Below are 26,788 nucleotides of genomic sequence, written 5' to 3'. Positions count from 1 at the left end.
TTCAAAATTAAGCATAATCCATCTGTTAAATGATGCATAATTAGACAACAAAGAGAAGCAAATGAACATACTTCAGCACTCAGACTAGAGGAAGTTCACGACAGGAAGGCTACTGCAATTGGAAAGGCATATGAGTGCTATGGTGTGAACGTGTCCTCTAACGTTCATGTGTTTGGAAATGATCACCAATGCAGTGGTGTTGGAAGGTGGCGCCTAATGGGAGTTATTTGGGTCACGGAGACACTGCCTTTATGAACGGGTTAATACCATTATCATGGGAGTGGATCCCTTATAAAAAGGTCTTCTTTGTGTGCACACTGGCTCACTTGTCCCTTCCCACCATCCTTCTGCCCTTCAAGCCACGGGATGACAGAGCAAGAAGGTCTTCACTAGATGGTGGTCCCTTAATCCTGAACTTCCTAGCCTCTAAAACCATGAGAAATAAATTTCTTTATAAAAATTAACCAGTCTGAGGTATTCTGTTATAGTAGGACAAAGCAGACTAAGACAATGGGATTGAGGGCTTCTAGAATGTTGGTAGTACTCTTTCTTTCAAAGGATAAGATCAGACATAGTTTTGGCATTTGAGATGTTGAATTCTTATTTTGTGCATTGGAATTACAATTCACAATTAAGAAAAAAAAAAAAGGTTTAAAAAAATCTTCTATAGTTCTAGAATCCCCAGTATGAAGCTACCTTTATTCCAGAGTAGAACTGAGTAGTAAGATTTTTCAAAAACCGTTAACAATTAAATTATGTGTAAAATACAAATTTAGGGGGGTTATGTAGAAAAAATTACTTTCAATTAGCTTTTTAAAAAACCATTCCTCTTATACAAATAAGCTATTTTTATTTTAAAATTTAGACCTCATAATTACTCCAAGACCTGGCAAACTGACCCCACAAGCCCATCAAAAACATTTTTATCTTAAAGTTTCTTGGCTATATCATCCTAGAATATACCAGTTTCTTAGAAAGAAATGGTACAGGGATACTCATTTTTACCTATACATGTATGACAGAAGTAGATTAATTCTGGTGCCAGTAACTTTAAAAGTAACTTTCCAATTCTTTGGCTTCTTGATCAAGGGACATAAAGGCACTCCCCTGATGACCCAGTTATGCTATGCGGTTTTTGGAATGAGTACTCGTAAAAGCAGACCAAAGTCTATTTCTCCGACTTTCCAATATGGTTATTTTTCTAATATGCTTTTTGCCTAAATTGGGAAAAATAAGTTATTGTCTTCTAACAAAGAACCTTTATCAATACCCTGATAGGTACCCAAACAGGTGTGAAATAGAACCTAAACTGCTGCATTAGCTCAGTGAAAGAGACAAGAAAGCAGATATTAAGGATCCTAACACTTAAGGTTGGAACTACACATTAAGTCAAATTGTCATCTACTACACCTTGAAAGGCAGATCACATGCCAACCAAACTGTAGAACTTGAGAACAAAAACTGTAAAAATGGAGGACATTGGTATATATTGACTAATATTGGAATTTGCAAGAATTTCAGCAAATTCTCAACTCAGTCTAGAAGCACTCTTCACACAGACTGTTATTCAGTACAGGTGACCAAGTCACAAATTTAGAAAGAAAAAAAATACACTTTATTTACAGCAATGAGCCTAGCAACCAGAAAGCCAATCTTGTAGTCCCCAAATTCCTCAAATTAAGTTGGCATTTATTCTCTTAATTTCAGTTTCCTTCAGGTAGAGAACACACCTCTGGGAAGCTCATGTCTGAGTGTTAAACATAAGCAGCCAGTCCTAAAACAGCTCTTTAAAGAACTGGACAAACAACATTTTGCAAAGAAAAGCAACCTGGAAAGGACATTTCACCCTTACTAAGGGACAAAATAATTTAAGTCCACTGCTTTTCATGTGAAAAATTTCACATGATAATAAAAGCCAGAATCAAAATATATAAACCAGGAAGATAATCCATTGCTATGACATTCATCTCTTCCACATATTTTTTTCAGTTGAGCTTCTGGGGAAAGACTGAGAATGTAGGAGAGGGCTATTAAGGTGATATCTCAAAAGGAGGTATCAGAATTAACACTGAGTAAAAGAATTCTTTTTCCTCAAATAGTGATAAAATTATTAACAGAGAAAAAGTATGATTATTTTGGGGGGGGCAACAGGGCAAAAATTAAGGGATATTAGGTTTCTTTGGCTATTTTTCTCTTCAAGAAAATAATTTCCTGAGAGAAGGGAAAAAAGACCTGAGAGGATCTTGACTAAGCATTACACTCATGACACATCCCAGAATTGGAGGAAAGAAGAGGGAGAAATGACAAATACTTGCTGAATGCCTAGTAAGTTCCAGGAACTGTTATATTTCTCAAAAACAAATCCCATCATTAATCCTATGGTCAAGAAACTCGGGGACTTAGAGGTTATAAGATTTATCATGATCAAAGTTACACCTGCTGACCTCCAAGTGTTTTTCTTCATTATCTCACAATACTTCCTATCCAAGTGTTCAGTATTCTGGCTTGAACTGATGGTCTTAGGACTAATAATATGCATGAGAGTCATAGCAATGATGAAGTTGAAGGTACAGATGAAAGAAAAGAATTAACGCTGACAGGAGGGCTAGGTAGGAGAAAGGAAATACAACCATGAGTGTGGCACACAAGAGGGAATAAATATATATCTGTGTGTACCTTTTTTTTTTTTTTTTGGTCGTGGTGGTGCTGGATTGAACCCAGGACCTAATGCATGCTAAGCATACATGTTCTACCACTTAAGGTACACACCCAGCCCAAAAAGAGTATCTTAATATAAAAAAGGAAATGGAAGACATAAACAGTAAAGGAAATGCAAGAGCTGGAGAAAAAGAAAAGACTAACAGTTATCTAAGAGTACAAGACTGGTGGTAAGTTTCAGTATACAGACGTGGGAAAGGACTATTGTGGAGGAGAGTCACTGAGTTATCAGGTAACTGGTAATACCTAGATGGATGACATGACTGAATGACATGAATTTACTGAGTGAGGGGCAAGGAAGCATGATGGGCATCCACTCAAAAGTCCACAAATAAGAAATGAGACATGGTTCAGGGCTGGGGAGATAGCTCAGTCGGTAGAGTGCTTGCCTTGTAAGCACAAGGCCCTGGGTTCGATCGCCAGCACCCCCCCCCCAAAAAAAAAAGACATGGTTCAAGGAAATGTTCTCCAAGAAAATCATTAGAGCAGGGTTACAGAGAGCAATAATCCCAGATCAGGAAGGAGGATTATGGCTGGAGATGGTGAGATAGATCAGGGAGCTGGAGGAAGGGTGAACTGATGGAAATGAATGCAGGGCACCAGAAAGCACAGGTGATTCTGGGACTCTACCTAAGACACTGGCTGGGAAAAAACAGGAGGGAAAGGGACTTGAGAACTGAAGGAACACACAAGGAATTACCTAGACTCCAAATTCTGAATGTGACTCAAAGAAAATAAAAAAATGGAGGATCATCAGTAGCAAGGGGCTCTGGCTTCTCCCTAAGCCTTGATTTGACTAGTCATAAAAAGCCTAGTTCAAATTTTGGCTACCTTAGAATAATTTCCCAGGCATCTTGCCAGCTACTAGAGTAGCTCAGTAATAACTGGGTAGTAACCATAGTATTTCTACCACACACTTAACAGTTGATCCAAAGAAAGCAACCAACAGTAGTTTATAAAATTAATTTCAAAATAAAATACATTTTAAAGGACCATACCTTGATATGTCTTTCCATCTATTTCAACTTCATAGGATTCCATAACTTCTTGGATGGCCTCACCAACATCACAAAGACGAACATCAATTCCAGCACACTAAAAAAAGAATAATGTATACTTTGTTTTTCACAGTGTAAAGTTATATAGTGACTCAATTTCTTAGTATTTAAAAATAAAGGGCAATCTGAAAAACTGCTTTGTACATTAAATATCCTGTATAAAAAACTTTGGGGAGGATTCTGGAAACACTCTGGAAAGACAGTGAAATAAGAAACACCAGGAGTAAACTCAAGTTTCTTCAACCATAATAAAATTAATGATGTGGTCCATTTCTGAGAAATGTAAAGAACTTATAATCAGGAATTTGTACCAAGAATCTGTCTCCCTACCCCCATGGCAGACAGGGGTTCCCAAGACAACCTTTTACACAGCTGGGCTAAGCCAGAGTAGCAGCAAGGAAGCTGTCTCAAATATCCTGGAGGGGACAGAGGGTCCAGCTCAGTGATAGAACACTTGCCTGAAATGCTCTAGGTCGTGGGTTCAATCCCCAGCACCACCAAAATAAAAAAAGAAAAAATAAATAAATATATTGGACTTTCTACCCCCTCCTCCGTCACTTTTATCTTTTTTTCTCTTTTAGGAACAAAACATTAAAGATCAGCACATTCAAAACCATATATGAGGAACATAAACCATATATGAGGAACATGCCCTGGGAAAGATGTCCAGAAAAAATCCGAAAAGACCTTAAGTTTACATAGCAGCATTCCTGAGAGAAACAACTTGCAAGAAGAGAGAAAAAAACAAACCAACCAGGAAATACAACACCAATTAAAAAACAGTAAACCCTGGGGAAAGGGAAGACTCTGATTTCCAGAGTTAATCATGTTGGATTCAAATCAGTCTGCATACAAATTGGGAAAAAATAGCCCATTCAAAGGAAACTATGAAAGGAATCAACAGAAACTATTCTGAAAAAGATATGAGGGGAGATCAAATGGATAAAGACTTTAAAACCAATTATCTTAAAGTTGTCCAAAGAATTAAAGGAAGAAAAAAATGTATGAAGCCCCCCCAAAAAATGTATGAACAAAATGGAAATATCAACAGAAACTTAAAAAATCTAAAAGAAACCAAAAATTATTCTGAAGCCAAAAATTATAGTAACTGAAATGAAAATCTCTCTAGTGAGGATTTTGGGTGGGGGACAGGTACTAGGGATTGAACTCAGGGACACTCAACCACTGAGCCACATTCCCAGCCCTATTTTGTATTTTATTTAGAGACAGGATCTCACTGAGTTGCTTAGCACCTCACCTTTGCTGAGGCTGGCTCTGAATTCTTGATCTTCCTGCCTCAGCCTCCTGAGCTGCTGGGATTACAGATGTTCACCACCATGCCCAATGGATTCTTTTTTTTTTTTGTTTAATTTGTACACAATGTTTATAGTAGTACTATTCATATTAACCAAGTGTCCATCATAGGCAGAAATAAAACAGGTAGAAGAAAGGATCAGCAAAACTGGAGATAAGGGCAATTATCGAGTTTGAGGCACAGAATGAAAAATAAATAAGAAAAGTAAACAGAGACCCTATAGGTCACTACTAACTACACCAGTATGTGTGCCACGGAGTCTCAGAAGGAATAAAGAGGCAGAAAGAATACGTGAAGAGACCTTTTCTCTCATGCTTTCTCTCTCCTACTCACTTTCCTTCTCTCTCCTCCTCACTTTTCACCCTCTCTCTTGCACGCACCCTTTCTCTTTCCTCTCATTTTCTCTCTTACCCTGCAGGGAGACACTTTGTTTGCTTAATAAACTCCCTTATGTGGACAAAAAAAAAAAAAGAAAGAATATGTGAAGAAAAAAATGTCTGTTCCCTACCACGTTTGATTAGACATAAATATTCAAAAAGTTTAAGAAATGCCAAAAGATAAATTCAGAGACCTATATATCAAGACACTATAATCAAAACTTTCTAGAGACAGTGTGAATCTGGAAACAAGAGTCGGCAGGCACCACACCCACCTGTAATCTCAGCGGCTCGGGAGGCTGAGGTAGGAGGATCGGGAGTTCAAAGTCAGCCTTAGCAACAGCGAGACACTAAGCAACTCAGTGAGACCCTGTCTCTAAATAAAATATAAAAAGGGCTGGGGATGCGGCTCAGTGAAAGTAACAAGATTAAATTAGATTAAAACTAATTTAATGATTAAAACTAAGTTTTAAAAAATGTGTATGAACACAGACAAGGGATCCTCAATTAGCTTATAAGTAGATTTCTCATCAGAAATTCTGGAGGCAAGAAGGTAGTAAGATGAAGCATTCAAAATGCTATAGTAAAAAACTATCAAGCAAGAATTCTACATCCAGCAAACTTGTCTTTCAAAAGTGAGGTAGAAATAAAGGCATTTCCAGAAAAACAAAGCTGAGGGAGTTTATTGTCATTAGACTTACCAGGCGGGAAATGCTCAAGGAAGTCCTGCAAAGTATATGATGAAAGGGCACTGGATAGTAACTCAGTCATATGAAGAACTAAAGATCTCAACACAGGTAAATAAATGGGCAATTATAATAACTAGCATTAGTCTAACAATGATTTTTTAAAATTTTTTTTTTAGTTGTTTGAAAGACCTTTATTTTATTTACTCATGTGTGATGCTGAGGATTACCCAATGCCTCACACATGCTAGACAAGTGCTCTACCACTGAGCTGCAGCCCCAGCCACCTAACGATTTCCAACTCCACTTAAACATTTCATTACAAAAACATCAATTAAACAACAACAACAAAAAAGACAGCAATAGAGAAAATGAGACACAAAAGAGTTACATGGATATACAGGGAACAAATAGCAAAATAATAAAATAACTTCCTTTATCAGTAATGTGGATTAAACTCAAATGAAAAGTCACAGATTAGCAGAATACATTAAAAAACCCATGATCTAACTACATGCTGTGTATATGAGAAATCTGCTTAGCTTCCGAAGGCACAAATAAATTGAATGTAAAAGCAAAGAAAAAGATATTTCATGTGCACAGTAACCAAGACAGTAGGGGTAGCTATTCTAATATCAGACAAAATAAAACTTAAAAAGGCTAGGAGAGATACGGAAGACATCAAATTTTAATAAAAGGTTTGATGGAGCAAGATACAGCAATTTTAAATATTTACATACCAATAATAGACCATTAAAATATACAAAGCAAACACTAACAGAACTGAAGGGATTAACAGATAAATCTCTAATAACAGCTGGAGATGTCAATACCACACTCTCAATAATGAATAAAACAAACCAAACAGAAGATAAACAAGAAAAGAGGACTTAATAAACTAGACCTAACAGACATACACAGCTGTGATATTCTACCCAACAACACAGCACATATATACTTCTCAGGTATATATGGGACATTTTCCAAGACAGAATATATGTTAGGCCACACATTGTCTCATTAGATTTTAAAAGACAGACAGCATCCAAGTTATCATCTCCAAACACAATGAGGTAAAGTCAGAAAACGCAATGAAACTAAATCTTGAAAAGTTACAAAATTGTGGAAATTTAAAAACACATTCTTAAAAAACTAATGGATTAAAGAAGACATCAGGAGGGTAATTAGAAAAATGAAAATACAAGCCCAGTGCAGTGGTACATGCCTATAGTCCCAACTACTAAGGAGAATGAGGCAGGAGGATACTTGAGCCCAGGAGTTCATGGCCAGATTGGGCAACATACAGAGATTCAAAAAAAAAAAAAAAAAAAAAAAGCAAAATAAAAATACAACATACCAAAAGCAGTGCTAATGGATAAATTTATAACTATAAATGCTTACATTAAAAAAAAAATCTAAAATCAACAATGTTACAACTTAACCCATTAAGTGCCAAGTTTTCAATTCTGTAAATATTTCAACAAAATTGACACAGGTGTACTAAAATATGTTGGAAATCATAATCTAAAGCTTATGTGTTATAATTACATTTCTTATTATCATTATTATGTAGTATATACTATATTTAAGTTTTTATAGATGTTCCACATCTGGGACAACAGGACAAAATAGTTAAGGAACTTTCTAGAAAAAGAAACTAAACTCAAAACTAGCAGAAGAAATAAAATAAGTAGAGCAGATACATAAAAAAAAAAAAAATCAATGAAATCAAAACTTAAGTTCTTTGAAAAGATTAACAAAACATAATTCTTTATGTAAAGCTAAAAAAATAGCTTGTTTTGGAGAGTGCTCGCCTAGCATGCGCAAGGGCCACGGTTCAAATCCCAGGCGCCTCAGAGGGGAAAAAAAAAAATCAATGTAAACACACATTCACAGAATGAAGGGGAGGAAAGCACATGACTATTATCTCTGTGCTTAAAAAGCATTTGGCAGGTAGGCATGGTGGTACACATCCTGCCATCTGGAAGGCAAGAGGATGGCAAGTTTAAGGCCAGCCTGGGCAACTTAGCAAAAGCCTACTTCCAAATAAAATTAAAATGGACTAGGGATGTAGCTCAATAGCATAGCACCTGCCTAGTATGTGCAGACACTAGGTTCAATCTGTACTGCAAAAAGAGAGAGAGAGAGAAGCATTTGTCAAAATTCAACATACTTCTATGATTAAAAATACTCAACAAATTAATAAAGGAGGGGCTGAGGATATAGCTCATGGCAGAATACTTGGCTAACATGTGCATGGCCTTGGGTTTGATCCTCAGTACTGAAGAAAAAAAAATATTAAAGAGTAGAAGGAAACTACCTTCAACATATGAAAAAACAGATGGGCATGAAAAATCTACAGTAAACACTCAACAACAAAAGACCAGAAGCAAAGTAAGAAGCCAAAAGCAAGGCAAGAGAGGACGACAACACTGATATTTTTATTCAACACTGGAAGTTCTGGCCAGAACAGTTAAGTAAGAAAAGGAAACAAAAGGTATCCAAATTGAAAAGAAAGAAAGAAAACTATCTTTGTTTACAGATGATATGATATTACAGATAGAAAACCCTAAGATTCCACAACAATAACTAAAAACTCTATGAGAACTAACAGATTCAGCAAAGTACAGGATACAAAGTTGACATACAAAATCTGCTGCATTTCTATACATTTAACAACAATATAAAAGCAAATTACAAAAACAACTCCATTTTATAATATAGCTAAAAAGAATAAAATACTGATCATGCACAACCATAGAAACGAAAGATTCATAGAAATGAGGCACTCCATTTGTGTACAATGAATCAAAATGCAGTCTGTTAAAAATAAATAAATAATTTTTAAAAATACCAAGGAATTAAGCAAGGAAATGATTCTATACAGTGAAAATTACAAAGATATTTTAAAAGATATAAACCAAGTCACATTCCATGTCCACAAACTGTATTACTTAAAAGATCGTTAAGACTTTATACTGGGAGTTGGGATTGTGGCTCAGTGATAGAGCACTTGCCTAGCACATGTGAGGCACTGAGTTCAATCCTCAGCACCACATAAATATAAATGAATCCACCTACAGCTGGAAAAAAAAAGACATTTATACTACCTGAAGCAATCTACAGATTAAGTGCAACCCTCATCAAAATCTCAATGGTGGGACTGGAATGTAGCTCAGTTTTAGAGGGCTTGCCGAGCATGCCAAAGCCCTGGGTTCTACCATCTTCAGAAGCACAAAAAAATTAAAATTAAAAATTTAAAAATAAAAATAAAAATAAAAAAATAAAAAAATCCCAATGGTGTTTTTTACAGAAATAGAAAACACCATTTTAAAATTCATATGGCATCCAAGGGATCTTGAATAGGCAAAACAAGCTTGATAAGGAAGCACAAAAATGGAGGACTCATACTTCCTATTTCAAAACTTACTACAAAAGCTACAGTAAATAAAACAGTGTGGGACTTGCAGAGAGTACACCAATAGAATAAAGCCCAGAAATAACCCTCATATAGATTGTCAAATGTTTTGGACAAGTGTACCAATACTATCCAATGGGGAAATGACAGTCTTTTCAACATGGTGCTGGGAAAACTGGATATCCATACACAAATGAATAAAGATGGACCTTTCCTCACCTAACACCATATCCAAAAGTTAACTCAAAATATAAAAGACCTAAATTTAAGACCTAATACTTCCTCTTAGAAGCAAACACCAGGCACAAACTTCATAATACTGGATTTTGGCAATGACTTCCTGGATATAATACCAAAGACCCAGAAAACAAAAATTAAAAAAAAAAAAAAAAAAAAACCACTGGACTTCATGAAAACATTTTATGCATCAAAATGAACAATAAAAAGGCAACTTGCAAAGTAGAAGAACATATTTGCAAATCATCTGATGAAGGACTGATATTCAAAATATATACAGGACTTATGAAACTCAACAACAAAACAACCTAATTCAAAAATGGGCAAAGAACTTGAATAGATCTCTTTCCAAAGATGATATACAAATGACCTGGAAGCACATGAAAAGATGCTCCCCTCACTAATCATTAGGGAACTGCAAATCAAAACCACAATGAGACACTACCTCACATTCATTAGGATGGTTACTATCAAAGAAAAGAACCAGGTACGGTGGTGCATGCCTGTAATCCCAGTTGTTCCGGAGGCTTTGGAAGGAGAAATGCCAAGTTCAAAGCCAGTCTCAGCAATTTAGTGAGGCCCTCAGCAACTTAGTGAAACCTGTCTCAAAATAAAAAATAAAAAGGGCTGGGGATGTGGCTCAGTGGTTAAGCACCCTTCAGTTCAATCCCTGGTATCAAAAAACAAAAAACAAACAAACAAACAACAACAACAAAAAAAAACTACCCAGAAAAAATAACAAGTGGTGGTAAAGATGTAAAGAAACTGGAACCCTTCTTTATGCACTGTTAGGTTAGTGGGAATGTAAAATAGTAGAGCCATTGTGGAAAACCATATGGCAATTACTCAAAAAGTTAAAAAAACATTACCATATGATTCAGCATTTCTACTTCTGGGTATATAACCCAAAGAACTGACAAATAAGGTGTTTTAAAGATATCTGTACTCTCATATTTATAGCAGCATTATTCACAACAGCTAAAACAAGGCAATAACCCAAATGTCCATCAACACATGAATGGATGAGCAAATGTACATACATATAATTTTCTTTTTCTATATTTTTAATTGTTGCATTATATAGAAGTAGGATTCAATGTTACATATTCATACATGCAACAATATAATTTGTTCAATACTGCTCCCAATATACAATAAATTATTCAGTCTTTGAAATTCCAACACAAGCTACAACATGAGTAAAGCTTGAGGACATTATGCTAAGTGGAATAAACCAGTCACAAAACAAATACTGTGATTCTACTTACACAAAGTACTTCTATTAGTCAAAATCGCAGACAGTATAATGGTTTTTGCCAGGGGCTGGTAAAGGAGGAAAAATCAGGAGCTACTATTTAATGAGTATAGAGTTTCAGTTTTACAAGATGAAAAGAATTATGAAGATGAATGCTGGTAAGGGCTGCAGAACAGTCATTTCTGCAGAAATTTTGCATCTTAATCAGAAATGGTTAAGATGGCAAATATTATATAATATGTAATATAACACACACACCACATGGTGGTGATGGGGGAAAGCTGGGCTGCACCAGTGCTTTGTAGAAAGGAAAGATGAACTGGCAGAGAGCAAAGGATTTGGGGGGGGGAGTGAAAACATTCTGTAAGACACTGTAATGGTGAATATGTCATTACACATTTGTAAAAACCCACAAAATGAGGGCTGGGGATATGGCTCAGAGTTTTTGCCTACCGTATGCAAGGACCTCAATTCAATACCCAAAACAATCCAAAAATACTCTGAAAAACAAAACAAACAACAAAAACCCACCACAGAATATACAAAACTAAGAGTGAACCCTAATGTAAACTAAGGAATTTGAATGGTTATGTCAATGCTGATTCACTTATTTTAACAAATGCACCTCTTCTCAGGGGATGTTGTACAAATATGGGGAGAGGGAAATATATTGAAAATCTTCATACCATCTGCTTAATTTTACTGTGAATCTAAAACTGCTCTTAAAAAATTGTCTATTAACAACAAAAAACAACCCCAGCCAATTTGACAGGCAAAAATAGATTCAAACTGTTAAATACTCGAAAAGTTGAATTAAAAAAAAAAAAAAAAAAAAGGCTTTTGTATACTATGTTATCATTACACACTTAAGACTCTAGAGGCACTGAATTAAGTAATTCACCTTAACTACCCATAGACTTTAAAACAGGGTATAAAGTGCTCAAAGTATGTTCTATGAAATGCTTATAGTTCACATACCTTTATTCCAGTATTAGTAGCATCTTTTACAGCTTTTAATAATGCATCATATTTGGGATTAAAAGTGACAGTAAAAGCACAGTCAATAATCCTACCTGGAAAAAAAAAATTCATCTGTAAGTTTACTTATCAGTCAATTTATCTACTTTATAGCATTTACTCTACCAACCTCGCTAGTTCAAAGGAAAGTTCAATGGGTTCAAGAAAGGCAGCAGCCTAAGTTTCCAGAGATCATTCAGAATCAAGGGGGAGCAAGGAGTACAGGAACTACACAAAGATTTCAGACTGAAATGTGTAATTACTAGGATTATGTGTTAGATAATAAGATAGTAATAATTCACTACTCTCCCAAATATGTGATCAAATAAACGGAAACAAACAAACAAACAAAAAAAGTCAAGAAAAAAGAAAAGACAATGAAATACAGAACAGTGTAGGGCAAAAAAATTCAAATAAACCAAACCGTACAGAACCACAGGGTCCTAAACACAGCGCTGTCTATCCAATTCAGTAAACCTTAGGTAACGAGTAAATCTAAGCTTGCTTTCTTGCCTGTTAAGTAAGAAATAAGGTATTTGGGTACAAGGTTTTGGGGAGAATTTGCAAAAGTAAACAGGTACCTCAAAGCTGATAAAGACTCTAGAAAAATGTTTATTATTTGAATATACAATGTATAAAACAATGACCTAACTTTAGACACACAGGATATGTTCCATGCTTTAATATAAAGAAAATAAACTTGACTTCATTTTTAGTAGGGTGTTTTAATGGAAAGGAAAAATGTCCCTCAGCACATCTTTAATGAAAAGTAAGGAGGCAAGAAGAAAATTTGGAAGTTCAGTATTTATAGTTCCATCCAACACTATAAAACTGGAGTAGTTGGTTTTTATCTCCAGGGGGTGCAAGGGAAGGTAGGAATTATTTCCATGAACTCACCACTTATATGTGTTCCAAAGTCTATCTTACAGATGTCATCATATTGCAATACTGTTGTGTCACCAGCATTGGGAGTATAATGGGCAGCACAATTATTGAGAGAACAGCCAGTAGGAAAGGCCAGGCCTGCGTTTAGTCCATTCTCTTTTATTAGCTTTCGTGAACAGTCTTCCAACTTCTCACTAAACAAAAAGAAAAATGAAATTTGTTTACTTTTATATTCTTACCTTTATATATCTTCTAGCTCAGTAAGACCAGAACATGCACTAAAACCCTTACACTACTTTTTGGGAATGATCTCAGTATTTTCTGGATATAAATAAGTAACAATTTTACAATGGTATGAAAATAGCTCATCTATAAAAGACAAGGAAATTTCACTAAATATCTGGAAAAAACAATCCACTTTTGTTTACTAGGAGATAAGTCTCTGACCAATTTAAATGTTGATTTTATTTGTTCATTTGTTAAATTGTCTAAATCAAAGAAGTGTCTTTTATAATAATTATTTCTCAAGGTGAAAAATTAGGGAAATAATTTTATTGGATTATTCACTGCACTGTAATTATGCTTTGTGTCTAGGCATTTCAAGAATTTTTATTTCTTAATATGAATTATTAAATCACAAAACATCAGATTTCTAGACAGAAAATAAGGATAAGTAATGAATACATGTACAAAAAAAGAGGGAGCCCAAGGAGTGCTCCTCTTTTGGTTTCCTCCTTACAGTGATACAAGAACTTAGAAGATATTTATAGAGTCTTAATTTAAAATACAGTTTTATTAGCAAAGAGGTAACAAAAGTCAAACATTATAACTGCAGAGTTAGTATTAAAATAATAATTTTTTATCATGTTCTTACAAAAACGTATTCCTTTTACCAGATTTCTATCATTGTCATCCCAGGCTTGATCCAGCTCATAACATATTTTCTAACTTGTCGATGTGCTTCTGCAGCTTCTCGAAAATCATTCCAAATCTCTTCACTAGCCTGATCTAATGCTTTCTTTTCTTCACTTGTAGTTCTCCAAGCAGCTGTTCGCCTTCAGAATAGGCAAGCATAGTATGAGTCATTTAAAAAACAGCAGAACAAGCATAAAGACTAAGGGAGATAAAAATACACCTAGTAATATAAGATATTTTAAATAAAAGTATATTATACATTCAGTTTCTGTATATCAACAAAGTTTCTGAAATACACATACCTGTAATCAAACCAAATCAGTTAGAACATTTTTAAAGATTCTTAGGGGAGGAAAAAAAACACCTCAAGTTTAAGATTTCATTTGTAGGTGGACTAATACACTGCCAATACAAAATGAAGAAAAAAAAAAAAGAAAACCAGAGAAGACATATAAGAGTTCAACCAAGCAGGTGGGGGAGAAAAAGCCATATTTCCACTTTAGGTGATCTACACTTACGAGACTTCAAAAGAGTACAACAAAAATTAGCCAAGAGGGAAGTACAATTGTCCTCAACATCTGAGGAACTGGTTCCAGAACAAATCCCATACCCTAGGGATACCAGCTCCATGAATGCTCAAATTCCTCATATAAAATGATGGAGTATTTACATATAACCTATGTATATTCTCCTGCATACTTTAAGTCATCTCTACATTATTTAAAATACCTAACGAAATGTAAATGCTATGTAAGTAAGTGTTACACTGTGTTCTTTAGGGAACAATAATAAAAATGTGTATACTGTACATAGTCAACATAGATACAATTTTTTTTTTTTTTTTTTTTTGCCATGCTGGGGATCAAATGCTAGGCAAATGGGTCTACCTACCACTGGGTCAATCCCCAACCCCAGATATAATTTTTTAAGAACTATTTTTGATTCATAGTCAGATGAATCAACAGGTGCAGAACCCAATGACAGCAAGAGCTAACTATTAATTCAAAGACCTGAACTGGAAATGTGCTTACACTTTCCTCAAAACACATAACATTATGTGCTTGTATAGGATTTTTCTGATTGCATATATAGATCAGAATTAATGTTTCTCTTAAGATATGGCTCACGTATTTTTAAACTACCAGGGTTAACAGATTTTTATATTTAGTATCTAGGAACCAAAGCCATTGACTCCCTCTAAGCAGAACATTTTTTAATAAAAAGAGTAACTGTTTTAAGAATGAAAATCTTTTAAAAATTTGTTAGAACTTCCACACAATTTGGGAGGATGGTAGGGTTGGTGCTACGAATTGAACCCCAGGACGCTCTACCACTGAGCCACATTTCCAGTCCTTTTAATTTTTTTTTTTTTTTTTTTTTTTTTGAGACAGGGTCTTGCTAAATTAAATTACCCAGGCTGGCCTTGAACTTGCAAACCTGTCCTAGCCTCCTGAGTTGCTGGGATTACAGGCATGCACCACTGCACCTGGCTAATCTCTACACATTCTTAAGTAATATTGTGTATACAGCTCACAACTCATTGATCACTGAAGTACAAAGGAATTATCCTTATTTCCCTTAAGCTAGTGGCTCAGCCAACTACAATCTTTAGTTAAATCCAACCTGGTACCTGTTTTGTAAATAAAATTTTATTCCTATACCTATTCTATGCTACAATAGAGATGAGTAACAAAGTCTAATATTTACTATATGTAACTTTATAGAAAAAATACACCCAAGTCTGCTCTATATTATAGGTCTCTAAGTTAATGCCCCCAAATGCTTCTTGATCAAGTTCACCATGATTGTTTCCTACTGTTTTTGCTACTTGTGTGCCAATACCTAGCACCTCTAATTTGCTACAAAGGTCCAAAGGAGATGTCCTATTTGGCACAGGCCATACATGAGCACAACAGAGACTTCTTGGGCTTTTTTTCTGTTTGGAAATGTATTTCAGTTCTGTTTATGGATGTTATCAGATAATCAAAACAGTATGGTACCATCAATATAGTCAGTTTTAACCTCATAAGTATTTAAATGTATATGAATTACTTTTACAGGAATAGTGAAGATTTAAGCAACTTCAAAACATTCAAATGAACATCCTATCTATATATGGTTTAGAGCATCAGACTAAAAAGTAATAGGATAAGATCCTTTCTTTAAAAAGAATACTTTCAAGAAGTGGCTCAATATGCTACAATATAGTAGTTGCTCACTCCATGCTGGGTCAGACAAGCTAGGTTATAAGAGTACCACAATCTCCTGACCTCTAGTAATAACCCCTTCTCTTTCACTAATCCAAAAACCTTTCCTGGGAACTAAGAACTTGGATATTCTAAGTACAAATCACTTACAGGCAGGCATAAAGGTACTAGTTATATTCTTAGATTCTTAGATTTAAACAAACACATCAAAATTCTTCATCTCTTACATGGGCCATAATTCTAGCACATATACTACAGCAGTAAATGGTAGTCAAGTTTAAGCATCACTTTCCTCAAACGTCAAAAGCTTTGTGAAAAGTAAAAAAATCAGTGAACATGTACTATAGAGTTGTAATATGAAAAGCATGTTCACAGGAAACTAATGGAAATCATGAATCTAGGCTATGAAAGTGAACTAGTCATTAGCAATTCTAACTCTTGCCCTTCCCCCATCCCATACTTACCTACTTCTTAAAGACTAAAACATGAATATAATTAAATTTCAAATGTACTTTTCTAAATTTTATAATCAAAATATGCTATAATAAAGATCCCCAATACTAAAATCAACAGATCTCATCGAGTACCTTACATTCTTAAAAGGAGGGAATTCTTCAAGATTATGGAATGGCAAGGGGATATATGGCTCAGTGGTACAGCCTACCATGCATGAGGCTCTAGGTTTGATCTCTAGCACCGAAACAAACACCACAAAGGTTATGGATGATCTCCATCACTGGTAAATAGAAACTGCATTAAAGAAACTCTTGTTTGAAGTTTTGAGTTCAAATTCAAAATCATTAGCAATCCTAGAGAAATCAGCTGTAAGGGCCCAAATGAAGGACAAAAAATATCAAGAAGTCACTGCCTTTCCCTACTTTGAATCTTCTGATGTTTAGTCTATTTAACAAAAACATGGAAATTATTACAATATGACGAATAGAACGATGGCCATTCTGAGTTTAACAATAATTTCCAAAGAAAATAAACTAATCCAGCTGACAAAGGCATGACAGAATGCTTTGCAAACATATTATTGCTAGGTGCAGTGGTGCCCACTTGTAATCTCAGCTACTCAGGAGGATGAGGCAGGAGGACTGAAGAACCTAATCTATTTGCAAACGTTTAAAAACTATTCCTATGAATACTGAAAAGAGCAAATAACCATCTGTATTTCTACAGAACAGCATACAACACTGCAATATTTAGGAAAATTACTACCTTGAAAGGTATTTTAAAATATAATTAACAGCTTCCTCCATTAAAACAGAATTCTTTCTACCTACATTTAATTTGCAATAGAAGTTAACAGCAAGGAAAGGTAGTTTTTGAAATTTTTTTAAAAATCGCAGTATTTTTCCCAAGTATTAAGTATTACTTCAAGTATTCCACAAGACTCACATTGTTATTAGCAGTATGCTAACAAATATAGGAAACAAATGACTTTCCTTTCTATTCTAGCAATAAGCAGATAGAAATGGGAATAAAAACATTTCATTCATATCAACAACAAAAACCATAAAACATTTAAGAACAAATTTAACAAAAAACAGATAAAAATCAATCTGGAAAAAAAAAACTGAATAAGTGAAAAACAGCATACCAGGACAATGGATAAAAGAGCGATAAAACTGTCAAATTTCAGAAACTAACAATGCAATTCTAATCAGAATTCTCACAAGGACATTTCAGTGTGTATGTGTGTAACAGGGGAGAATAATTTGTCTTATGAACTTATTATAAAGTTTATATTCTATTATAAAGTTTCAATATCATTTTCAAATAGCATAAGAACAAATATGATCAGTGAGCAGAATAAACAATCCAGAAATTGACTCCATTATATATGAGAATATAGGATATGACAAAGGTGATTATTCAATTTGGTAGTATGAATTATTTAACAATAAACCAGCTATCCATTTGAAAGAAAATAAAATGAGTACCCTCAGCAGTACACAAAAAAATCCAGATCTAGTAAAGATAAAGATGTAATAAAACAGAAAATAACCCCAATCTTTGAAAATTATTTAGTTTAATACACACATACACCTACCTAGACAAAATTACTGCTGAATGATTTACAGTGGCAAAACATATTGGAGACAAAGGGAATGAATGCCTGTCAATTACAGATTGGTGGAATAAAGTATGATACATTCACGCCACTAAATATTATGAAGCATTCAAAAAGGATAATAGAACTATTACTTGGAGAGACTTCCAAGAGGTAATACTAAATGAGAAAAGCAAAGGAAGTGTGCCTATGATTCCATTTTTGTAAAACAATGACCAAAATATTCTCCCTTATATAAAAAGACACAGATGTACACATACATGAGCATAGAAAAATATGAAAGGCTACCTGCTATGCTAGGTGGTTAACATGAGTCTAGAAGGAAGGGAAAGAAGAGGGAATAAGCAAAAAATAAATAAATAAATAAACATTTTTAAAATGTATGCGATCACATATGTACTATGAGAATTTATGTGATTAACGTACAATTACATGTATTTGTGACATTTAAAAAGTACATCTTTTAAGACAGGGATAGCAAATGGTGAATTCAAATTCAAAGAAAAGATGCCTAAGCTCTAAAATCCTGAATTTTACAGACTTATTCCTAATAATATCCACATTTAGGAATAAGGGGGGTGAAAATTTGACAACATTATGTTTTATGTTTAAAGAAAAACAGGATGTCTTTATAATAAATTAAAAAAAAAAAAAAAAAAAAAAAACTACAGTACAAGCTTTCTTAATCAACTCCTGCAACCACTGGGTTATTCAATGTTCATTTTTTTATGGGGATTAAACCCAGGGGCAATTAACCACTGAGCCATATCCTCAGCTCCCTCTTTTTTAAAATGCATTTTGTTTACAGATAGGGTCTCACTGAATTACTTAGGGCCTAGTTAACTTGCTGAGGCTGACTTTGAACTCATGACCCTCCTGCCTCAGCCTCCTGAGCTGGAATTACAGGTGTGCACCACCACGCCTGGCTTACTCAATGCATTACATAGAAGAGAAAATGAAAGCAGACACAGTAAATTACTTGTCCCAGTCACAAATCTGATTGTTAGAACTAGGATTCAAAAAACAGGTAGTTTGGTCCCAGTTTCCATGCCCTGTCTATATAATACCACTATGAGCATCTGCTGACCAGGTGAAATTATCCTCACAGAACACTTCTCTAAGAATTGGGTGAGTTTCTTCCAAAACCTGGGTTAAGTCATCTGTACTTGTTAACTGTAATTATATAATTCAATAATACACTACATAAAAAGAATTGTTTCTATGAAAACTAAATTGACTACTCTGAAAATTATCCTATAAAGACAAACCATTAAAAAACACCTCTGTCAAATGGGGAACAGTGGGTCAGGCTTATACTCAGTGACTTGGGAGGCTGGGACAGGAGGATCACAAGTTTGAGGCCGGCCTCAGCAATTAAACAAGGCTCTAAGCAATTTCCCGGATCCTATCTCAAAAAATAAAAAGGAGGGTATGGGTTGTGGCTCAGTGGAAGAGTACTTGCTTAGCATGTGTAAGGCTAACTGGGTTAGATCCTCAGCACCACATATAAACAAATAAAAGGTCCACTGACAGCTAAAAAATACTTTAAAAAAATAACAAGAAAATAAAAAGGAGATGTATAGATGTAGCTCACTGGGATAACTAGAGACATAGCTCAGTGGTAATGTGCTCCTGGGTTCAATTCCAGGAAGAAAAAAATCTAAATAAAATATATAGGGTTGCAGGTGTGACTCAATGATAGAGGTCCCTGGGTTCAATCCCCAGTACTAAAACAAAACACTTTTGTCAAATTAACTATAGATAAGATTAAGTATAAATGTTTTTGGAGGGGAAATATCCTTCATCTAGAAAGACTTTTTTGTGGGGGAGTGGGGATTCCCACTTTAACATACCTTTTTGATTAACCAACCTGCTAGTGGTCCCAAATCATTCTGGATAAGAGGGCTTCTACTGTATTTTCTTTGCAACAAATTCATAAACTTTTAATAAAGTAGATCAAAGTTTTGAGAAAAATCAAATCTGCTTTACTGCTAAGCTAAAACTTCCAAAAGTCAAACTAGAAGTTATTTCATGATCCTTACCCATCTTGTGTGGGTGGGTATTCACACTCTTGTCCTTTGGGAAATACACCGTTAGGATACAGGTCACAAATCGGTACTGAGGGAGGGTCTGTTTGAACTTTTGCTGTGAAACACAAATAAAGCATTAACTTCTATAATTAAATATAAATTTAAGCAGTTATTACAGCTTTCTCAGTTCTAATGACTGTTATATACTCTAATTTTAACCTCCCTGTTGTTATATGACAGTTAAAAACAGAAGACACTTCACCATGCTGGCCATCTCCTCTTTAACTTATTGCTGCTTAAACAAAAGAAATCTTTAGCAACTCAGAATTCCATCATGTATTTAAACATCATATGCTTTGGTAGAAAAGCACACTTTCAATGTTTTCATCTCCACTTATTATACTAGAGATGCAATAGCACAGAGGTTGGCTTTCACAAATAAAAAACAAAAAAGTAACAAGAAAATAAGAAGTTCTATTATATATTAATAAGTAAAAAACTATTATTCCCAGGGAATATTAGTAAAAGTTAAGAACATACACTATCGATGCTGGAAATTTTGAGTTAGCCATACACAAAATTTCCAGGTACCTGAAAAAAGTTATAGCACTTGGCAAACATCTCAGACATTATTTCCCAAATTGTAGAAGGTATCCCTAATCCAAAAATCCAAAATGTCCCAAAATCTCAAACTTTTCTGAGCACTGACATACCACTGTAAATGGAAAATGCCACATCTTATTTCATGTGGCAGGGTACTGTCAAAACACAAGCATGCTAAAAATACTGTATAAAATTATCTTCAGGCTATGTGTATATGAAACATAAAATAAACTTTATGTTTAGCTTGAGACTTATCCTCAAACATCTCATTATGTATTTGCAAGCAATTCAAACTCTGAAAAAAAAAATTCAAAATCCGAAACACTGTTGATCCCAAGCATTTTGGATAAGGGATACTCAACCTGTAAACACACCAAAATGCTTTAAGAAAATACTGATTTTTATTCTACAAACTTTTAAAAATACCTAAGAACTAGCTGTGCAGTTCTTACTATATAAAGACCTGCCTTTTAGTAATGAATGCGGTATCCAAGGAATGCCAAGAAGTTGCATGAGAGCCAACATACGCAGCAATAAATGACTTTCAGTGTATACACCTGAAGCATTTACCAACTACTGAGTTGAAGTGGTTCAAATGTTATAAATTTTTTCTTATATTTTACACATAATCTGCTTTTTGTTCTGCAAAAGGGAAAAAAGAGGCACATAAATGTGACCATTTATTGAGGCAAATCATTATCTAAGAAACCATTTTGGGGCTCTCTCCTTTGATCCAAAAGTAGTATCTCATGAGTGCCAGCTGGTTCTCTCTCTCTACATGATAACATTTAAAAATGTTGTATGGGCAAGTAAAATTGGGAAACACTTCCTCCTGTTACATGTTCCTAAGAGGAAATAGAATTATAAAATCAAAAAGATTTTAGAGAGTATCTAATTCAGCTTCACATTCAATCTAGAAATCCTCTAACACTCCTTACAGATGGAACTGAACTTCTGACGGTAGAACTAGTCACTAACTCTCAAGCTAGTACCTATTCATTTTGGGAGCACTGTAACTTCCTACATTAATCTCTCTCTCTCTCTCTCTCTCTCTCTCTCTCTCTCTCTCTCTCTCTCTCTCTCTCTCTCTCTCTCTCTCTCTCTCTCCTCTATTAGTCCTAGCTTTATTCTTTAAAGTAAAAAAAAAAAAAATTGATTATGCACTGCTATTCATTCCTCCCTACGACAAGGAACCACTTCAAGGGATATGACTGTCTCATCACTTTTACCCAAATTTGCCAGCCTTCAATTTGTCAAAGTTTATTTTAAATGGTGCCAAAACTGACTTGTATTAATATATCAAGTAAGGTATAATTAGTGTAAGACTATACTTCAGATTCTATAATTCCTATTGTTACTGAAATAAGACTCCTTGCTTTTTTGGTTCACACTGCATCAGTGCTCAAATTCCTAAGTCCCTGATTGGGATCCCTGTAATAATTTTATATGTCTCTGTATAATTTCAGCGTATTAACAGGCTATTATCATAGTTATTCTAGGTTCAAAAAAAATTCCTGATTTTTGTTTACAAATCATCACCATCACTGATTAAAAGACTAGTTATTCTAGTCTTCTGAAATCTTTGTTTTTTGTCAAGGTTTTGTCTTATCAACAAATATGATAAAGATGCCTTCTATATTGCCTATAAATTAAAGTTCTCAAACAGAGTCAGAAGAAAATAAAATATAGCCAGATGCAGAGGTGCATATCTGTAATCCCAGCTACTCAGGAAGCTAAGGCAGTAGGAGTTCAAGTTCTAGGCCAGGCTGAGCAACTTCGTGAGACCCCCATCTCCATATAAAAAATAAAAAGGACTGAGGAAGTGACTCAGTAGTAATGTACCCCTGGTTTCGATCCCCAGTACCAAGGAAGGAAGGAAGAAAGAAACGAAAGTGAGAGAGAGAATTTGTAATCAGAATATCAGAGTTAAAGTCTATAATTTCAAATTACAAGCTGTGACTTGAACAACACAACTAAAAGGTACCTAGCCTTAGTTATTTCATTTACAAAATGAAGTTAAGTGAAATCCTGAAAAATATTTGAAATCATAATGTACTATATTTGAGGATTTGTGTGTGTGTGTGTGTGAATGTGAGAGACACACCAAACTCAAGGCCTCCTGCATGCCAGATAAGTGCTCTATCACTGCACTACGCCTTCATCTTCATCCCCCAAATTATCTAACACTATAAAGAAGTTATAAGAATGTGTATTGCAGTTATAAACTATTATTTATAATTCTCCCACCTTGTAGATGAGGAAAATGAGGGCAATGAACTAACCCTGATAACATTATTTGCTTTATTTCAGAAGAGCTTTAAGTTACCTTATTAGGATATCAAAAATACATAAATAAGAGACATTCAAAGTAAATTAGAAAGCAAAAATCAAAACAAAGAAAAGAATATAAAATAGAATCTTAAATAAGGTTAATATAAAAATCAGAAATTTGGTTGTAGGCCCCCTAGTAGCCAACATTAAATAAGTATATAAAAAGCCAGACTATTCTCATAGTTCATGGTGTTTTTGAGATAAAACCATCAACTACATAGGAAAAACACAATTATTCTTGATACCAAGACCAGAAAAAAGAGGGTCTCTTAAGAGTGCTTAATAATAAAGGTCAGGTGCAATGGAACATGCCTGTAATCTCAGCAACTCAGGAGGCTAAGGCAGAAAGATCCAAGTTCAAGGCCAGCCTCAGCAACTTAGTGAGACCCTGTGTCAAAATAAAAATGAAAAAGAACTAGGGATGTAGATCAAAGGTAAAATGCCCTTGGATTCAACCCCACCTCTATCCCACAAAAAAATAAAGAAATGCATTGAAAGGGCTGGGGATGTAGCTCTGTGATAAGAGTGCTTGCCTAGCATGCACATGACCCTGGGATCGAGCCCCAGTACTACAAGAAAAAATAAAAAAGAAATGCACTGAAGCCAAGTACGGTGGTGCACTTACAATCCCAGCAACTTGGAAAGCTGAGGCAGGAGGATCACAAGTCAACTGAACCTGGGTTCAGACCCCAGTACTGGGGGGAAGGGGGTGGGAGGGGGATGAATGATAAATTCAACAGTTCAACAATACTCTAAGAGGAGGCACAATTGTATCACACCAAAACATTTGTCAGCCAGAATTCTAAAAGGGACAAGTATAAAATAGCTCCATAATCGTCCTCCTTACCAGTTTGCTTTCATTAGGGAACAATTTTAAAGTACGTAGAGAAATAGGTCTCTCTCAATTCATTCTCAGAGAATACATACTATTTTACACAGCCATTTTTTTTTTAGGTACCAGGGACAGAACCCAAGGCTGTGCAAGTGCTCTACCAGAAAGCAACATCCACACCCTTCACAGGCACACTATTAATGATTTTTGAATGGAAGGAATAGGGAATAGGACATTAGAATATATGGAATATTCCTGGAATGTAATTAACTTGTGCTCACTAAATACAGACTTATGTGTCCTCACAAGCTAGCGGCAGGAATGACATCCTTTTTATGAGAGTGGAAAGAAGTAGCAAGGATAAATACTGGAAAATAAAGGTCATCCCACTTCTACCTGGGAAGACACGCTAGGGGAATGACTGGCAGAGGCAAAAGCTTCCTTAAAATACAAGTACTTCTCTCAACAACAGATAAAAATGGAAGTCAAGCGGGGCACAGTGGTGCACACCTGTAATCCCAGCAGCTCACGAAGCTGAGGCAGGAGTTCAAAGCCAGCCCCAGCAAAGCAAGGCACTAAGTGGTCAAGTGCTCCTGAGTTCAATCCCTGGTACCTGCCCCTACCCCAAATGAAAGTCAAGCCCACAAAATTCTAATTCATAAAATTTTAGCCTGAAATATTTTAAAGGAGGGCATAACCAGACATTTAAATGATTCCCTAATAGCCCAAAGGGTATCCAAGATTATTAGAACTTACGTGTTCTAATTCTCAAACCAATCTTTATTCCTCAATACTATATAGTCTTCCCTTAGTGTCCCTAATATGCTTTCAGGCTTTTGAAGATATTTGGTTATGTCATTTTTAGAAACACAATATAAGCAGGGACACATTTTATACATATTTAAAATAGTACAATAACAAATTTATTTATAAAATCTCACCATCCGTACACAGTTTAAAATAATGGCATTCCTCATTAAATATTCATCAAGAATCTCAATTTCAAAGTTGACAGATAAACTGCAAACCATGTTTTCCGTATTACCACATTACAAATTACCACAAAGGGCCATCACTTAGCCATCCCTGACAAAACCATTCTTTGAATTATGAAAGTGTTAATTTATAAAATTTTTAGGAACTCACCACTAATTTGTGATTAAATGCGACCAACTCACATAAACGCTATCAAAATACCAAAGTCTGTTAAACCAAAATATCTGCTATATAACTTTTAGTTTCACTAAATTCTACCTCTATTAAGCCTAAATTTATTTCCCCGACATGTAATAGGACTTTAAACTACTTGTAACCTACTCTTCAAATCTGTTGGTTAATAACTATTACCAAGTAAGATTAACTTAAGATACTAACGTCCTCTCTTCTTCTTCTTCTTTTTCTTCTTCTTTCCAGTTGCTCCATCACCATCACCATCTCCATCTAAGAAAAAACAATTCCAAATATACATTCATTTAAACCTCATAAGGAGAGGGATAAAGAAAGCACAAGGACACAAGTGTTTATGAATGTGTGCATACACACACATAAGGCCTTTTAAACAGCATTTGACAAGGTTCGTCCAGGACTCTTATAAAAGAATTTGGTATGTTGCTAATTTTTAGTACATTTCACTTATGTGATCAAAAACACTAGCATATTTTATTCTGAATTACTTGAACACATACTGTTGAATAAAATAGTTTTAGAATAAAAACTGTATTGACTTTCTTTTTTAAAAGCTAGGAAAAATATTAATTTAATTTAGTATCAATAATAATGACCCTGTGACTTCATCTAAAATAACACTAATAACAAGTTCACATACGCTTTGCAGTTAACACATGTGTTTCACTACTGCATCTAATGCTCAAAGCAACCCTTACGAGGTAACAAGGAATGTCTAAGGTACATATATACAATAATTCCACTGGTAAATGGCATAACTGGACCAATAATTATGCCAATCGACTCCTAATCTGGTAGGGTTATGTGGGGTATCATGATTATAATGTCTTTTCCAGTATAGTTAGCAGAAAAAGAATTCTGTCTCTGGGCCAAACTGTATTCAAATATTAGTGGGCATATATACTCTTCCTGAATTCACAGTATTGAGAGTCTCTATAGAGCCTGATGCCTAAAAATTGGTGGAAAATAGTTGTCAAAGAAATACCCAAAACAGCCATAAATCTGTTCATGAGTCTTTATAATAGCTGTCTATGAAGTATACTCTTAAAACCTTGAGAAAAGTTAAGGATATTATTAAAGACAAGATGAAATAGTGACTTAGAACATTTTAAATAAAGATACAGGCCTAAGAGTCTGAACTTCTAAAAATGCCGTTCAATAATTCTAATTACTTTTTTAAAAAAATTTTTTAGTTGTCAATTGATTTTTATTTTATTTATTTATATGTGATGCTGAGAATCGAGCCTAGTTCTTCACACATGCCAGGCAGGCGCTCTACCACTGAGCCACAACCCCAGCCCTCAATTGCTTTTGAAGTTTCCAAATCTACCCAAAAAATCACGCTGCTCTGAAATAGCAATGAACAAGATGTTGTCTCAGATAAATATTAGTTGACAGTCTAAGAGTATGCTCATCATTAAAGTGTTCTTTTGAAAGTTCCACCTAGTGGCTATAACATCAATAATTTTAGATAGTAAAATCTACACCTATAAAACGTCAAAAGACTCTTAAATTTTATTCTTGAATTGCACCCTTTTACTCCCAGATTCAAAAAAGAGCCATGAAAGCAATTCTCTCACTATTCTATAAACAATATTATTTTATCATATAAAATTGCAATCACTGGTTGAAACTGATCCCT

General features: G+C 34.8%; 1 protein-coding gene across 1 annotated transcript in view; it reads right to left on the bottom strand.

Moving 5' to 3' along the window:
* The window catches only part of METAP2 (methionyl aminopeptidase 2), a 37,090-nt gene that overhangs the window by 2,851 nt on the left and 7,451 nt on the right, over window positions 1-26,788 (bottom strand). Inside the window, exons 3-8 of the mRNA XM_079142426.1 lie at window positions 25,336-25,401; window positions 20,208-20,310; window positions 13,860-14,021; window positions 12,979-13,160; window positions 12,043-12,137; window positions 3,717-3,813 (exon numbers count right to left, since the gene is read on the bottom strand). Coding sequence (XP_078998552.1) covers window positions 3,717-3,813; window positions 12,043-12,137; window positions 12,979-13,160; window positions 13,860-14,021; window positions 20,208-20,310; window positions 25,336-25,401 — 705 coding nt within the window. The remainder of the gene's footprint in view (window positions 1-3,716; window positions 3,814-12,042; window positions 12,138-12,978; window positions 13,161-13,859; window positions 14,022-20,207; window positions 20,311-25,335; window positions 25,402-26,788) is intronic.

This window comes from Sciurus vulgaris (assembly GCF_902686455.1).
Source record: "Sciurus vulgaris genome assembly, chromosome: 5".
Classification (NCBI taxonomy): domain Eukaryota; kingdom Metazoa; phylum Chordata; class Mammalia; order Rodentia; family Sciuridae; genus Sciurus; species Sciurus vulgaris.
The sequence above is the reverse complement of the archived record's forward strand: the minus strand, read 5'-3'. Positions and strand labels throughout refer to the sequence as shown.